The sequence below is a fragment of the Bos grunniens genome, chromosome 25, assembly GCF_055505025.1.
Source record: "Bos grunniens cultivar Pamir isolate PY7600 chromosome 25, Bosgru_T2T1.0, whole genome shotgun sequence".
In the NCBI taxonomy this organism is placed as follows: domain Eukaryota; kingdom Metazoa; phylum Chordata; class Mammalia; order Artiodactyla; family Bovidae; genus Bos; species Bos grunniens.
In genome coordinates, this window is record NC_141189.1 from 40,632,138 (window position 1) to 40,648,744 (window position 16,607).

A 16,607-nucleotide genomic window follows, 5' to 3' on the forward strand; every position below is an offset into this window, starting at 1 on the left:
GATCAGCAAGACGAGGCAGGTCACACTCTAGATCCCCTGCAACTAGGGGCAGATCTCGTTCCAGAACACCTGCCCGGAGAGGCAGGTCTCGGTCTAGAACACCTGCCAGGCGGAGGTCACGATCTAGAACACCCGCCAGGCGGAGGTCACGATCTAGAACACCCGCCCGGAGAGGCAGGTCTCGGTCTAGAACACCTACTAGGCGCAGATCTAGAACCCGATCACCTGTACGACGGAGGTCTCGTAGTAGATCACCAGCCAGGAGAAGTGGCAGGTCACGTTCCAGAACCCCAGCCAGGCGTGGGCGCTCACGCTCTAGAACACCAGCAAGACGAAGTGGCCGGTCACGCTCTAGAACGCCAGCTAGACGAAGTGGCCGGTCACGCTCTAGAACCCCAAACAGGAGAGGGAGATCACAGTCTAGGACACCAGCAAGACGGGGAAGATCCCGTAGTAGAAGCCTAGTTAGACGGGGACGATCTCACTCTAGAACACCACAAAGAAGGGGCAGGTCTGGCTCATCATCAGAGCGGAAGAACAAATCCCGCACATCACAGAGAAGGAGCAGGTCCAACTCAAGTCCAGAAATGAAGAAATCGCGGCTTTCTTCTAGGCGGAGCAGGTCTCTCTCTTCACCAAGGTCCAAAGCAAAATCCCGTTTGTCTGTGAGGCGAAGCCTTTCAGAGTCCTCTCCGTGCCCTAAACAAAAGTCTCAGACACCACCAAGGCGCAGTCGCTCTGGATCATCCCAACGCAAAGCTAAATCCAGAACGCCACTGAGACGAAGTCGCTCTGGTTCTTCTCCGCCTGGTAATCAGAAATCTAAAACACCATCAAGGCAAAGTCATTCCAGTTCATCTCCTCAACCTAAAATGAAGTCTGGAACGCCACCAAGGCAAGGGTCCGTAACAAGTCCCCAGATAAATGAAGAGTCTGCAACGCCACAGAGAGGGAGCCGTTCGGAATCATCACCTGACCCTGAGGTGAAGTCTAGGACCCCTTCGAGACATAGCTGCTCTGGGTCTTCTCCTTCTAGGGTGAAATCTGGCACACCTCCAAGACGGAGCCGATCTGGGTCGTCATCTCCACAACCCAAAGTGAAGGCAGTAACATCACCAGTCCAAAGCCATTCTGGCTTCTCTTCTCCAAGTCCTAGTAGGATGACATCTAAAACACCTCCAAGGCAAAGCAGATCAGTGTCTCCATGCTCTAAGACAGAATCTAGGTTGTTGCAAAGACACAGCCATTCTAGATCTTCCTCTCCAGATACCAAAGTGAAACCTGGAACACCACCAAGACAAAGTCACTCAGGGTCTACTTCGCCGTGCCCCAAAGCAAAGCCCCAAACTCCACCAGGGCATAATCTTGGATCAAAGTCCCCATGTTCCCAAGAGAAGTCTAAAGATTCACTAGCACAGAGTTGCTCTGAATCCTTCTCCCTCTGTCCAGGAGTCAAGTCTAGCACACCACCCTCATTTCTGCAACAGAAAGGACAATCTCCAACTTCACCAGACTCCAGATCTGGTACTTCAAGCCCAGAAATGAGACCAAGTCATTCTGAGTCTCCATATCTGCAGAGCAAATCTCAAACACCTCCTAAGGGCAGCTGCTCTAGGTCCTCATCTCCAGTCGCTGAGCTGGCACCCAGATCTCCAACAAGAGGTGAATTGTCAGCAAGTCCTAGACTGAAATCCGAAATATCTCCAGAACAGAGCAGGTCCCAGTCTGACTCTTTCTCATATCCTGCCATAGACTCTAAATCTTTTCTGGGGCAGAGCAGATTAGAGCCTTCTGAATCAAAAGAAAAAACTGGCTTACTCCTGCAGGAGGATGTTAGTGCATCACCTCCAAGACTAAGAGACAAATTGAGTCCTCCTCCAGTGCAGAATAGGCCTGAGTCCTCACCAATACTCAGAGATACCCCTAGAACTCCATCAAGGGAAAGAGGTGGTGGTGTTAGGTTATCTCCAGATACAAAAGACCAAAGTTCTGCATTAGCTAAGCCAAGCCAAGATGAAGAATTAATGGAGGTAGTAGAGAAATCTGAAGAATCATCAAACCAAGTTCTGCCGCATTTGTCTCCAGAACGTAAAGAAACTGCTGGAAGTAATGTTGAATCATCTCCAGAAATAGAAAGGCCTGCTGTACCTTTGACTCTTGACCAAAGCCAGTTGCAGGCTTCTTCGGAAGAAGTCCCTGCAATGGCCTCAGCTTGGAGCGGGCCACCCTTTTCTCCAGAACATAAAGAACTGTCAAACTCTCCTCCCAGGGAGAATAGCTTTGGATCACCTTTAGAATTTAGAAACTCAGGAGGCCCTGTTGCAGAAATGAATACTGGATTTTCTCCTGAGGGTAAAGATTTGAATGGACCTTTTCCTAATCAGCTAGAGACAGATCCATCTCTAGATGTGAAAGAACAATCAACAAGGTCCTCCAGACACAGCAGCTCTGAGTTATCCCCAGATGTGGTAGAAAAAGCAGGAATGTCTTCAAACCAGAGTGTGTCTTCACCAGTACTTGATGCTATACCCAGAACACCTTCAAGGGAAAGAAGTAGTTCTGCATCTTCTCCTGAACTGAAAGATGGCTTACCCAGAACTCCCTCAAGGAGAAGCAGGTCTGGGTCTTCCCCAGGACTTAGAGATGGATCTGGGACTCCTTCCAGGCACAGCCTATCTGGGTCGTCTCCCGGAATGAAAGATATACCTAGAACACCATCCAGGGGGAGAAGTGAATGTGATTCCTCTCCAGAACCAAAAGCTTTGCCTCAGACTCCTAGGCCAAGGAGTCGTTCTCCATCTTCCCCGGAGCTCAACAATAAGTGTCTTACCCCTCAGAGAGAGAGAAGTGGGTCAGAGTCATCAGTTGAACAGAAGACTGTGGCTAGGACACCTCTTGGGCAGAGACGTCGGTCTGGATCTTCTCAGGAACTCGATGGGAAACCCAGTGCATCCCCTCAGGAGAGAAGTGAGTCAGACTCTTCTCCAGATTCTAAAGCTAAGATACGAATGCCACTCAGGCAGAGGAGTCACTCTGGATCCTCTCCGGAGGTGGACAGCAAATCCCGGCCTTCTCCTCGGCGTAGCAGGTCTGGCTCATCCCCTGAGGTTAAAGAGAAGCCAAGAGCAGCACCCAGGGCACAAAGTGGTTCTGATTCCTCTCCTGAACCCAAGGCTCCTGCCCCTCGAGTCCTTCCAAGACGAAGCAGATCAGGTTCATCAAGCAAAGGCAGAGGCCCTTCTCCTGAAGGAAGCAGCAGTTCCGAGTCCTCTCCAGAACACCCTCCCAAATCCAGAACTGCTAGAAGAAGCTCTCGGTCATCACCAGAGCCCAAGACTAAGTCTCGTACTCCGCCGCGGCGTCGCAGCTCCCGGTCATCTCCTGAGCTGACTAGGAAGGCCCGGCTCTCCCGTAGGAGCCGTTCTGCGTCATCCTCACCAGAGACCCGCTCTAGAACTCCCCCAAGACGCCGAAGAAGTCCCTCAGTGTCTTCCCCAGAGCCGGCTGAAAAGTCGAGATCCTCACGCCGGCGGCGTTCAGCATCCTCTCCACGCACTAAGACAACTTCAAGGAGAGGCCGTTCTCCTTCACCAAAGCCTCGTGGGCTCCAGAGGTCCCGTTCCCGCTCGAGGAGGGAGAAAACCAGGGCCACTCGACGTCGGGATAGGTCTGGATCTTCTCAGTCAACCTCTCGGAGAAGACAGAGGAGCCGGTCGAGGTCTCGGGTTACTCGCCGTCGGAGGGGAGGCTCTGGTTACCATTCAAGATCTCCTGCTCGGCAGGAGAGTTCCAGAACCTCCTCTCGACGTCGCAGAGGTCGCTCTCGGACACCCCCAACCAGTCGGAAGCGTTCCCGCTCACGCACATCACCAGCACCGTGGAAACGCTCCAGGTCTCGGGCTTCTCCAGCTACCCACCGGCGATCCAGGTCCAGAACACCCCTGGTTAGCCGAAGGAGGTCCAGGTCTCGAACCTCACCAGTCAGTCGGAGACGATCCAGGTCCCGGACATCAGTGACTAGACGAAGATCCCGATCAAGAGCTTCGCCCGTGAGTCGAAGGCGATCTAGGTCCAGAACACCACCAGTAACCCGCCGACGTTCAAGGTCGAGAACACCGACCCGCCGGCGTTCCCGTTCTAGAACGCCACCAGTGACTCGAAGAAGGTCCAGATCTAGGACTCCACCAGTAACCAGAAGGCGATCTCGAAGCCGAACCTCCCCTATCGCTCGCAGAAGATCGAGATCCAGAACATCCCCAGTCACCCGAAGGAGATCACGATCTCGCACTTCTCCAGTAACTCGAAGGAGGTCTCGCTCGCGAACCTCTCCAGTGACACGCCGCCGATCGAGGTCCCGAACTCCTCCAGCTATTCGGCGCCGCTCCAGGTCTCGAACCCCATTGCTGCCACGAAAGCGCTCTCGGAGTCGCTCGCCACTTGCTATTCGCCGCCGTTCCCGATCCCGTACTCCACGAACAACTCGGGGCAAACGGTCCTTAACAAGATCTCCTCCGGCCATCCGCAGGCGTTCTGCCTCTGGAAGCAGTTCCGATCGATCACGTTCTGCTACTCCTCCAGCAACAAGAAACCATTCTGGTTCTCGGACACCTCCTGTAGCTCTCAATAGCTCCAGAATGGGCTGCTTCAGCCGTCCTAGCATGTCACCAACTCCTCTTGACCGCTGTAGGTCACCCGGAGTGCTTGAGCCCCTCGGCAGCTCCAGAACACCCATGTCTGTCCTGCAGCAAGCTGGCGGTTCCATGATGGATGGTCCAGGTCCCCGAATTCCTGATCATCCGAGAGCATCTGTACCTGAAAACCATGCTCAGTCAAGAATTGCACTTGCCCTGACGGCCATCAGCCTTGGCACTGCTCGGCCGCCTCCGTCCATGTCTGCCGCTGGCCTTGCTGCGAGAATGTCCCAGGTTCCAGCTCCAGTGCCTCTCATGAGTCTCCGAACGGCCCCTGCAGCCAGTCTTGCCAGCAGGATCCCTGCAGCCTCTGCAGCAGCCATGAACCTGGCCAGCGCCAGGACACCTGCCCTCCCCTCAGCAGTCAACTTGGCTGACTCCAGAACACCAGCTGCAGCAGCAGCCATGAACTTGGCCAGCCCCAGAACAGCGGTGGCACCTTCGGCTGTGAACCTCGCTGACCCTCGTACTCCCACAGCCCCAGCTGTGAATCTAGCAGGAGCCAGAACCCCTGCTGCTTTGGCAGCTCTGAGTCTCACGGGTTCTGGCACAGCTCCAACTGCTGCAAACTATCCGTCCAGCTCCAGAGCACCCCAGGCTCCAGCCCCTGCAAACCTGGTGGGTCCTAGGTCTGCACATGCCACAGCACCTGTGAATATCGCCAGCTCAAGAACCCCTCCAGCCTTGGCCCCTGCAAACCTCACTAGTGCTAGAATGGCTCCAGCCTTGTCTGGTGCAAACCTCACCAGCCCCAGGGTGCCCCTCTCTGCCTATGAGCGTGTTAGTGGGAGAACCTCACCACCACTCCTTGACCGAGCCAGGTCCAGAACCCCACCAGGGGGCCCAGGCTCCAGAACCCCGCCATCTGCCCCAAGCCAGTCTAGAGTGACCTCTGAGAGGGCTCCATCTCCTGCTTCTAGAATGGTCCAGGCTCCTTCACAGTCTGCTCTTCCTCCAGCTCAAGATCGGCCTAGGTCCCCTGTGCCATCTGCTTTTTCTGACCAATCTCGATCTTTGCTTGCCCAGACCACCCCTGTAGCAGGGTCGCAGTCCCTTTCCTCTGGGACGGTGGCAAAGACCACGTCCTCTGCTGGTGACCACAATGGCATGCTCTCTGGCCCTGTCCCCGGGGTGTCCCACCCAGAGGGTGGGGAACCACCCGCCTGTGCGGGGGCCCAGCAGCCTTCCACACTGGCTGCCCTGCAGCCAGCCAAGGAGCGGCGGAGTTCCTCGTCCTCCTCGTCCTCCAGCTCCTCTTCCTCCTCCTCGTCGTCGTCGTCGTCCTCGTCCTCCTCCTCTGGCTCCAGCTCTAGTGACTCGGAGGGCTCTAGCCTTCCTGCGCAACCTGAGGTAGCACTGAAGAGGTGAGGGGACTTGTAGAACTCTTGTACGGGGAAGGCTTCGGGGATGGTTGGTGGGAGTGGGGAGGGAGAAGCCCTATCCAGAGGTTCTTTGCTCTTTGAGAGGAGGTATGGGACCCTGACCCTTAAGATGGGGGTAGAAGAGAATGCTGGGGTGGGGGTTAAAGGGGGGAGGGATGGGACAGGTAAAAGTCTCCGAAGGTTAATTCTCTAGAGGATAATGATAAGTTTTCCGTCTCTACAGAGGACAGAACTAGAGGAAATGGACTTAATTTTACAGCAGGAGGGATGGCAGTTAGACCTCAAGAGGAACTCCCTGGGCTGGAAGGATCTTCAGAGGTCATCCTATCCCTCTCCCTGCCTCCAGGCAGGACGGCCCCTCCCCCAGCCAACCCGCACACACAGTGGCCTCCCCAAGCTGCGGCTCTCCTCTCCGAGGACGGAGACCACCCAGCTCGGCTTCCACACCTGAGCCCAGGGGCCTTATTCCTCCTTCAGGGATATTCTTGAGGTTTAACCTTGATCCCTTTTGCTGCGGGCCCCAGCCTGTTGCTTGTGTTAGCAGTTGTTGGGTCGGCTGGGGCCACGCTCTCCAGAGAATGCGCTCACAGGCTCCCGGCTCAGCTCTCAGTTCAGAGAGCTCCCAGGGCCTTCCTCAGCACCCCTCCCCCACTGCCGTTCCTCCAGGCCAAGGAAGGTAGGGTTGGGGCTGGGGCAGCTCGTCTCCACGTGACACCCTCTTCTCCCACAGGGTCCCCAGCCCTGCCCCAGCCCCCAAGGAGGCTGTTCGAGAGGGCCGTCCTCAGGAGCCAGCCCCAGCCAAGCGGAAGAGGCGTTCTAGCAGCTCCAGTTCCAGCTCCTCCTCCTCCTCTTCATCATCCTCCTCCTCTTCCTCCTCCTCTTCTTCCTCCTCCTCCTCCTCTTCCTCATCCTCTTCTTCCTCCTCTACTTCTTCCTCTCCCTCCCCTGCTAAGCCTGGCCCTCAGGCCTTGCCCAAACCTGCAAGCCCCAAGAAGCCACCCCCTGGCGAGCGGAGGTGAGTGCTGCCTTGCTGGACACAAGGGTGGGGTGTGACCCTGGGTGTGTCTGCTCGTACAGGAGGAGTTGGGCTCTCCTCTCCCTGCCTGCTCCTCTTGTGCCCTGTGCTGGCGGAGGGCTGCGCCATCCAAGCGGGTGCGTGAGCCAGAACTGGGGAGTCCTAGGTTCCTTCCTCTCCCTGCCCGTGACATACAGCCTGGTCCCAGGTCCCAGGGATTCTAGCTTTTAAGTCAGCCTGTTACTGTTACCAGGGCTCTGGTCTGGCCACCGTCATCTTCTCCCGACTCTGTCCACAGCCTCTTCCCTGTCTCCCTGCCTCCACGCCATTCTCTTCCACATGTAGCCAGAGGGATCTTTCTAAAACCGCACATCTGGTTACTCCCTTCACTCCACAAATCCTTCCGGGACGCCCTGTGGCCTGCAGGATAAAGCCCCACCTCTGCGGGAATGGCGTGTGAGGCTCTTCACCAACTGGCCTTGCCTGCCCTGTGTTCTCCTCTCCTGCCCGCCCCCACACATGCCCTGTGCTCCAGCCACACTCAACAGCGCCTTGCAGTCTAAGGAGAACCCCATGCCTTTGGACATGCTGTTCCTCCTGCCTGGAATTCCCTTGTCTGCCTGGTGAACTCGTTCTGCAAGACTCCGCTCAAACAGCACCTTCGAGAAGACTGCCCTGCCCCTTCCCTGCCCTGCCCTTGTCTTCCCTCCCCTGGGTCCCCAGACCCCGTGTACATCCTGTGTACAACTGTGGGGCTGCTTCCCACACATGGGGCCCAGCGAGCCTCCCTTGGCCTCCCTTCACCATCAGACTGAGCCCCTCCAAGGGCAGGGACTGTCTTTATCTTTGCGTCCCCCGCTGCACCCTGTGCCCCGCCTGTTGGGGGACTCGGTGGATGGTGTGCGGGCGGATGGGTGAGTGAGCGGATGAAGGTGGGTCTGAGGTTGGCCCTGTGTGGTATGAGGTTTGGCGGTCAGGACCTGGGGTGGGATGGGGGTGGTCCTGAGTGTTGGCTGCTGGGTTTAGAAGAGTGTGGCACTATGGCGACCTGCTCTGATCCCCAGGTCCCGCAGCCCCCGGAAGCCAATAGACTCCCTCCGGGATTCCCGGTCCCTCAGCTATTCGCCCGCTGAGCGCCGCCGCCCCTCACCCCAGCCCTCGCCGCGGGACCAGCAGAGGTACAGTTGCCACTGTGCTCTCCTGCCAATAGCCCAGTCTAGCAGCTGATTTCTGCAGAGTGAAGCTTTAAGGCTCCAGGGTACCAGGTGTTGGTGATGTGCTGTGTGTGGTCTCATGACGCTTCTCCATTGCAGCAGCAGTGAGCGGGGTTCCCGGAGAAGCCAGCGTGGGGACAGCCGCTCCCCAGGTCACAAGCGCAGAAAGGAGACGCCCAGCCCCCGCCCTGTGCGGCACCGCTCCTCAAGGTGAGTCCTTGTCACACTCCAGGGCTGGGCACACTGCTGATCGCCGCGGGGCTGCTTGGGCCTTTGCATTGATGATTCTCCTCTGTTTCAGGTCTCCGTGAATTCTTTCAGGGGAATTCCATCCTGCCCCAAGTTCTGGAGCTGCGGGGCATGCCCTTCTTTTTTCCCAACAGAGCTGGGGGAAGGGGTCCTTGTCTGCCTTCCCCCCCAACCCTGGCAGCATCCCGTTGGGGAGGGCTCCCTTATTTCCCTCCCTCCTTTTTTTCTTTGTTCTGTGAAATGTTAATCTCTGTGAGTTTTTCCTGGTTCACATGTTTTGGGGGGTTTGGGGTGGGTTGGGAATGAGAATGGGATTTGTGGGAGGGGAGGATATGGTTTGGGACTCCCAGGTTTTGACTCAGAAAGGACTTCGGAGGCACTGCCCCCCTTGAACCCCGAGTTCCTGGGGGGGGATGATGGTTTGGAACTTGTGGACCTGTGTGAGTTACACCCAGAAGGAAGGGGAGTTGAAATCAGTTGGCTCCTCCTGGCCTCCCAGTGAGGTTGTGGCCCCTCCCCCCAACTTTTCTTCACGTTTCTTAAAGGCATTTTGGTTTTTTAAAATCTGTACAGCAAGAGCAACTTTTTCTGTCAAATAAAAATGAGAAATGCAGGAATTGGGTCTACAAACTTTATTGGGGGTGGGAGGGCTAGGAGAGGAGCTGCCTTTGCTTTCTGGCTGTGTCCCCTGCCCCCAAAGTGGGGCTGCCCTGAAGAAACAAAGCGGGATACCTTTTTGTCCCCAGGCTGAGAAGGCTGGGCTAGAGGCTGAGGGTGGGCCACACACCAGGGAGGGGCATGCCTGAGTCAGGAGAGGGTGTGCAGAAAGAAGCAGCAACCAGGTGGACACCGAAATCTTTTATTGAGGGAACAGTTGGGGGAGGCCTCTCACTGCACAGCCTGTTCGTTGGCGCTGCTTCCTGAGTCCTGTGGCTTCATCACGTCCGGCAGCTCAGGTGGGCTAGAGAAAGGCTCGATGCGCAGGGCCTCGAATGCCTCATCTGAGGGAGAGAAAAGGGGTCCTCGCTGGAGTTGAGGTGGCCTCCGCTGCGGGGACCCTCTTCCTTACTCTGTCTCCCTGAGTAAGCCTCCGGGCTGATCTGCACCCGCCTACAATCTCCCCCATTCCCTTCACACTTCGCATCATGACATTATATTGCTCCACATGTTCCCACATCAAACTTTTTCTTGCTTTGCCCTCTGCCACTTAGAATGGCTGCTGCCTCCAGGCACCCAAGGGCATTCAGATACCACCTCTTCCCTCTTCAGAGAAACCTTCCCCAGGCACCCTATATAGTCCCTCTGTGTTCCCAACGCCCAGGACACACAACCACCGATTGGGAATGCCCTGTTTCTCGTGACCACTGCTCTACTAGGAACAGCGGGTCCCAGGAAGCTTTCCCTGTCTTGTTCTTGCTGTGACCTCAGCACAGAGCAAATGAACTGCATTTTTTCTTCTGCATGAAAAACCTCTCAACCAATTAGGCTCCCTGGCTAATCGGCTGAAACTGGCCTCTAGTGGAGAGATGACCTACTAGGAGCTGGAGATGCTAAACATCCTGCAATGCGGAAGACAACCTCCCCCAGAATCATCCAGCCCCAATGTCAACAGTGCTAAAGACACCTGGCCCAGCTTAATAACCAATTCATCTTCCAAGACACAAATCTGAGTCTTATCACCTCTCCCCATTCTTTGGAAACGGTCTGAAAGTTGCCATATAACACCTGACACTTGCCACACCTCCCTATCTAAGCAGCCACTTTGGTGGGGTACGGAGACGTGTCTCTCTACACAGGGAGACAACCTGCCCCACCCCACCCCCAACCCAAGAAATGCACTTTTGTGAGTAGAATCAGCCTGTCTTCAGTCCACACCACAGCCCTCATCAAAACGGCTATTCCATACCTGAGGTGCTGCCACCCAAGGCGCAGTCACAACGTATGCCACAACTGGGGGTCATGGGGAAAACCAACCACCTTACTGCACTGTGAGCGTGTCCACCTGCAAGATGGCTGAGGTGCTGCCGGTCCATAGAGTGCCTTTGTTCAAGTCAGAGGAACAGATACCTTCTCTTGGATGCATGCAGATGCTTGCAGCCTGGCCTAGCTTAGGAAGAACACACGTACTACCTGCCTCAGAGAACACCTTTAAAGAGCACTGCATCTGCCTGCCCATTACTGAGACTCAAGGGAACCCACATAAAGGCCCCTAGAACTGCCTTTTCCTGAGCACTTGTGGGGCCTGGGTGCACGGGGGCTCACCCCCTCGCTGTGAGGCTGGTCCCGGCATCATACTCCTTTTTGGAGACCACCCCAGTCTGGAAGGCACCGGGCATGATGTAGCTGTCCAAGGACACAGCTGCTACAGCTTCACTTGCTTTGTCCTCAGAACAGGATATTTGTGAGGCTAAAGTTAACTGAGGCTATATGCTCCCTCCTGAGCCCTCGCTAAGATTTCTTACAAGCTACAAAAATAAACTTGTAACTTCATCCAGATTCACCAGCTCCTGGGTCTACAGCTGTGAAAAGACCCTATAACTTCTGTTTAAATTTTCTGAAACAAAGGATAAAATTTAAATCTTGAGAAAAGAGATACACTGGAGCAACATAAACAACCCCCACCACTCAGGTATCTAAGCTTTGGTCAGGGTGGCACGTGGTTGAGGAACGTACTGGCTCTGAGGGCAAGAAAGGGCAGGATCCAATCTAACCTCTGCAGGCTCAGCTCACTCATCCTTAAAATGATCCTGATAAAAGTCTGCCCAGTACAGAGATGCACCATGGAGACAGCAGGTGGCATGGCACCCAGCTCAAACAAGGTCCCAGCAGCCTGCATCTGGACTGGGGGGTCCCCACGTGACTGCCAGCAAGCCTGGGCATCCAAAGCTCCCAAATGGGAATGGCAGTGCTTACCCCTCAGGGCTGGCCAGAGGACTGGATCGGACAATGGAAATAAAATGCAGACTGCAGGGCCAGGCCCTTAGTCCTCTGTAAATGTAAGCCAGTACTGTGACTAAGGATCTTTGAATCTTCCAAGAAATGGGCTTCAGTTTCTACAAGCATCTCACATGCTTCACACTGCTTGTAGTGGAGAAGCAAGCACACTATCTATTGCTTGTATCTGATGAGGGGGGACAGGGTTTAAGAGGCTTGGAGGAACAGCTGCAGGCTCCCTGAACACCCCTTTCACTGGCCATTTCCACACTGTCACTGCCCCTCTCACCTGCCCTGAAGGCTAGCCCCACAGTGGCGGGGGCCTGAGGCCGTGCTGTCTGGCTGGTGAAGCCACACTCGCCCAACGTCTTGCCGTCATCCAGAAGCTGGTCGTCCTGAGGAGAGAGGAAGGCAGGGTCTCAGGAGAGGCCCCAGAAGAGGCAAGTCACAAAGACTTCTCTGGTCAATACCTACATTCAAAGTCAGAAGAGGGAAGAGAGACAGCCCCAAGTAGGGCCCAGAACCACCCCAGAGTATGTAAGTTTCCAGGGCTACACCCAAGACTTTCCATATCAGAATCTCCCAGGATAGGGCTCTGGAATCTCCCCCGCTCCCCACCCCACCCACTAACTCTAAGGTGAATGCAATTCCAAGTGCCAGTGAACCAATCTGGCCACAGGTAGAGCTGGTTGCACCCCAGCTCTACCATCTTGGACTAACAGGTTCCTCTTTTTGATGTGAAGTTTTCTTATCTGTAAAATAGAAGTTATTGGAATTCCCAACTCATAGGGCAGCCAAGAGGCTTCAATGAGCAAAGGCTACACAGTGCAACGAACTCAAGCAGCAGGAAGGGTCTTTATCACAGAAATCCTAGTAGATAAGGGAAAAAAGCCTTTACAGACTAAGGGAGTGGAGCAAAAGATCAGTTTCCAGGCAGCAGCAGATCAATGCACTTAGGTGAGCGACCTCTTGCTGCCAGACCTGAAAGAGGGACCGACACTCTGGACTGCCCCGAAACGCCAAACCCCAAGCCATCCTTGCTGAATAACTGCGATTGGTTTGTAAGGGGAAAGGGGGTAGGGCGCGGGGCTTTTAGAACATCACCAGTAAGCTGAGGAGTAATAAACAGTTGTTGAGGGAAGAAGTGGTGGGACCTGACTCATCTCAACACCCTCCGTTTCTTTACGTTTCTTTACATTAAGGAGTGTCTGGGCCGAGGGGCGAGTGATATAAGAGCATCGCGGCTGGAATCCTGACTGCTAACGACCTTGGGTTGGTCAAGAGGCCACCTCCGAGCCTCAGTTTTCTTCACGGCCGAGCTAGGAAGTCAAGAGCCAGAACGTCGCAGGGGGACCGCTGTAGGAATGAGATGAGACGCCGGCCCTCGGCGCTCAGCACAGGGTTTGGCGCGAGCCGCTCACGCCCTCCTGATCGAGAACCCCAGTGCAGCGAGCGCTATCGGGGCTTCACCTCCCCGAGTTCGAGCAACGGCCCCACGCTGGGGAGTTCCGGCCCGCGGCGGCCGGTCGCCGATGTTTACATCAACGACGCTGCCGCCGTGCGCCCACGGGCGCCTGCAGCCCCCAAGCGCCCGGAACCTACGGGACCGCACCTTGTACAGCCGCTGCTCATCCGGCGGCCGCTTGAGGATACCCTCGACGATGCGCTTCAGCTCGAACACGGTGCTCGACTCCTTGGCGTCCGTGAAAATGGTGGTCTTGTGGCGCCGGATCATGAGGAACACGTCCTGGGGGCGGCAGGCCGGCGTGAGCGCGGAGCCGGGCCCCCACCCCTCCCCCGCGCGGCCCCGCGGCCCCGGCCCCGGCCCCGACCCGGGCCCCGGCCCGGCGCCCCTCCCCCCGCGCCCGCTCACCATCGCGGCGGCTGCCTCTCCCCCTCGACGCGCCGACGCGGCCGCGCTCCGCCCCGTTCCCGGCAGCCCGCGCGCCGGCCCCAGCGTACCCCGCGCCCGACGGCCCCGCCCCGTGCCGCCATTTTAAGTAATCCGCCAAGGGGGCGCTCCGACCGAGTGTCTGGCCGCCATCTTGGCGCCGTGGCGCGGGCGGGGCCGGTTGGCGGAGTGATGGAGGAGGTCGGAGTCGGGCGGGGACCGAGCGCGGGAGGGACTCTGGGCGGTGGAGCCATCTTGGTTGTGGCAAAGGCGAGGTCCCCGTGTTGATGCAGTGAGGCGGATGCCTGGGCGCAGGTCCATCCTTCTTGCAGGGAATACAGGGCTGAACTTCCCAAGTGTAGGGTGCCTCACGCGCCAAGGAGAGTGTATGAATGATATGTCTTGGTCATCGCGGCGCCAAGACAGTCACAACACAGAGAGACCTGGGCCGCCATAGACCTGTATTCATCACAGTCAGACCTGGTAGTCTGACTCATGATTATGGGACTCCCTGGTAAGCCATTTTGAGGAGGTGTTAAATTCTGGATCTTTCGGCCACCGTATCAGAAAACTGTACTGTTTCCCCGCCCTAGCCTAGGTTGTGAGGATTATTTAAACCAGTTTTGCGGGGCTTTAGGATTATTTAAACCAGTTTAGCGGGTCCTATAAGGACCTTTGGATGCTGTTGTTGGTGTGAGGCAGTGTGAAAGCAGCTCTTTGCAGGAAACTGCCCTCAGCAGGAAGCTCCTTTTCTTGTCACTTTAGCAAAGCTAAATTGTAAACAAGTTTTGAACCAGCACACACATCCCTTCCTTGAAACCATGCTTTACCCATCCCTGGGCTAAGCACACCTTACGAAATTTTAATCGCACAATATCTTGCCATATTAGTTATTTCTGCAGATCAAAAAAGGAGAAATGAAGACTTCAGCAGGTGACTGGATTGCTTCTCTAGTCTCTAATTCAGTAATCTGAACAAACTATGAACAAGATAGCCTCTAGAGGAAGAGCACAAGAAGTTAACTACGTGGGTGAAACAGGAGGGAAGCAGGCAGGGCACAAGCTTTGAAAGAATGACATAACCAGAGGGCGTAACATAAACTGATTAGAACCAAATGGGTCCAAGATGGCAGACAAGTCAAGTTGACTAGACCTTGCTTCTCAGTATAAACTAATTGTAACACAGGCGCAAGCTAATGTGAGCCACCATGACACTTTGACCCACAAAGACCTCAAAGGTTGACCCTCAAAGACCAAAAAGTGGGCAGTGGCTCAACTCCTGGAAATCTCCACCCCCTCCCCAAAATAGTTGGAATAATCCTCCCACTCATTAGCCTGTCCCTGGAGTAGGAAATGTCAACCCACTCCAGTATTCTTGCTGGAGAATCCCATGGACAGACTAGCCTGGCAGGCTACGGTCCATGGGGTCGCAGAGTCAGACGCAACTAACACTAACACATTAGCATATGAAATTACCCAACCCATAAAAGGTAACTACACCGTATATCAAGACCACAACACTCACCCTCTGCGATGCCCTGCTCGCTATGGAGTGTTGTTTCTTTCTGAATAAATACATTTCTTAGCTACCACTTTGTGTCTCACTGAATTCTTTCTGATACGAGGTTCATTAGGTCTTGAAACCAGGTCTGTGATCTCAGTTGGAAGACTGTTGGTTTTGGCTGGGTTCAAGTCCCAATCTTGTGAGTTCAAGTCCCAAGCAACGTTTTCGCTCATTTGGAGCCCCAGCACATGGGTTCAAGTTCCAATCTGAGGTAAACAGTTTCATGACAATTCTGACTCCAGATCTCAAGGACTAACTGAGATTTCTTCCCTTTAAAAGTTTTTGGGGGAGTTTGAGTCCACCATCTCCCCAGATTGCCAGCATTCTGATTAAAAGTACTTTTCTTTTGCCACCAACATTTGTGAGTATGTAATTGATTTTGTGAGTGGCAAGCAGTAGGACTTCCATTCGATAACTAATTAGGCCATTGAACAGCCTAACTTGTTAGAAGCACCATGCATGGCCAAAGTTGGTGTTCAGTCTTCCCAGGCAGAGGGTGCCCTGGGCACCTACCTACTCTTCTGCCCAGGTCTACTCTGGATCCGGAAGGGCATGTGGACTTGGTTTCCCTGTCTGGCCACCCCTCATCCCTACTAACAGCCTAGGGCTTCCTCCTTGGACACTTTCCTGTGTCCCAAATGGCAGTTACGCTAGAGCAAGGCAAGGAGGCTTTTCTCGCAACCTCTCTCAGGGAGAAAGAGAATCTCATCTGGGTCGCTGCTGGCATGTGCCAGAGAGGCATGCTGTGCCACCCAATGAGAAATGAGCCAGTGATGATCCTGGATGCTGAACAGCTCAGCAGTTACTGAGGCCACAAATGGATAATTCTTTAGAGTGGGTGGAACATGAAGATGCTGCTGCTTTGGCCCTGAATCAGGTTGCTGGCTAGCCAAGCAGGCTCTAGGCTCAGACCCGCTGAGATTCAAATCCTTGCTCTGGCACTGAGTGTGCAGCCTTGGGCAGTTAACCTCACCAAGCCCAGTGTCCACCTCTCTGAAGTGGCAGAATAGCTGTTTGTAGTTTGTGGAGCATTACTGTAAGCAGATGGGGTGGGGGGTGTCCCTGGAGAAAGAGAAACTGGTGTGGTTTTATTGACAGAAGAGAAGCCATTTTTGGCCTGGGCCAAAATGTGATCTAATTTTGTGATCTAAGCCTGGCCTCAATGCAACCCCCTTTGTGAATGTGCATGTACCCTTAGCTTAAAACTCCCCCAATGCTGCTGTCCAGGGAGACACTGCTTTGGAAGAGATACCCAAAGTGTTCTCCTCACTTGCCGCAAATAATATAAATCCTTACTTCTTGGTTGTAAGTATCTTTTTGCTCGATACCCACCAAGAAGCAAACCCAGCTTTTGGGTAATATCACCAAGAGTTAGCACTCAATAAATATAGATGTTCCCTAAGCTATAGCCATAGTTATAATTTTTGACTTCTGACTTCTGGCTCCTCAGGAGTCCTCTGAAGCCCCTTTCCTTCCTGGGTCTCCTCCCTCTCTAGGCCTCAAGGCAGCCCTTCCCCTCACATGGGATCTCTGTGTACCCTATGCTGGGTGGTTGGTTGCAGGAGGTAACTTCCGTCCTCGTGTCAATGAGTACAGTGACGCCTCCTGCAGGGAGAATGGGGTCAGGAGAGGCTTGAAGGAGGTGTAGAGGCTCAACCCCCAGCCCCC

General features: G+C 54.8%; 3 protein-coding genes across 9 annotated transcripts; 1 reads left to right on the forward strand and 2 right to left on the reverse strand.

Annotated features, from left to right (window-relative positions):
- Positions 1–410: 410 nt before the first annotated feature.
- Positions 411–5,931, reverse strand: LOC147345607 (uncharacterized). The gene has a single exon (XM_086376172.1). The coding sequence runs from the start codon at positions 4,760–4,762 to the stop codon at positions 3,755–3,757; it is 1,008 nt and encodes a 335-aa protein (XP_086232298.1). The 5' UTR covers positions 4,763–5,931; the 3' UTR covers positions 411–3,754.
- LOC147345608 (serine/arginine repetitive matrix protein 2-like) lies at positions 5,915–9,168 on the forward strand. 7 transcript variants are annotated; one of them, XM_086376181.1, is made up of 6 exons: positions 5,915–6,055; positions 6,297–6,391; positions 6,804–7,088; positions 8,153–8,266; positions 8,402–8,512; positions 8,604–9,168. In XM_086376181.1, the coding sequence occupies exons 2-6, from the start codon at positions 6,315–6,317 to the stop codon at positions 8,611–8,613; spliced, it is 597 nt and encodes a 198-aa protein (XP_086232307.1). In that variant the 5' UTR covers positions 5,915–6,055; positions 6,297–6,314; the 3' UTR covers positions 8,614–9,168. The 7 variants fall into 7 exon arrangements, with proteins under 7 accessions (XP_086232307.1, XP_086232308.1, XP_086232309.1 ...); XM_086376182.1 differs by having other exon boundaries at positions 8,405–8,512; XM_086376179.1 differs by lacking the exon at positions 5,915–6,055 and having other exon boundaries at positions 6,179–6,391; positions 8,405–8,512.
- Positions 9,169–9,394: 226 nt separating this feature from the next.
- Positions 9,395–13,419, reverse strand: ELOB (elongin B). Its single transcript, XM_086376188.1, has 4 exons — positions 13,359–13,419; positions 13,098–13,232; positions 11,775–11,880; positions 9,395–9,552 (listed from the first exon to the last, which is right to left on the reverse strand). The coding sequence occupies exons 1-4, from the start codon at positions 13,359–13,361 to the stop codon at positions 9,440–9,442; spliced, it is 357 nt and encodes a 118-aa protein (XP_086232314.1). The 5' UTR covers positions 13,362–13,419; the 3' UTR covers positions 9,395–9,439.
- Between the last annotated feature and the right edge of the window lie 3,188 nt (positions 13,420–16,607).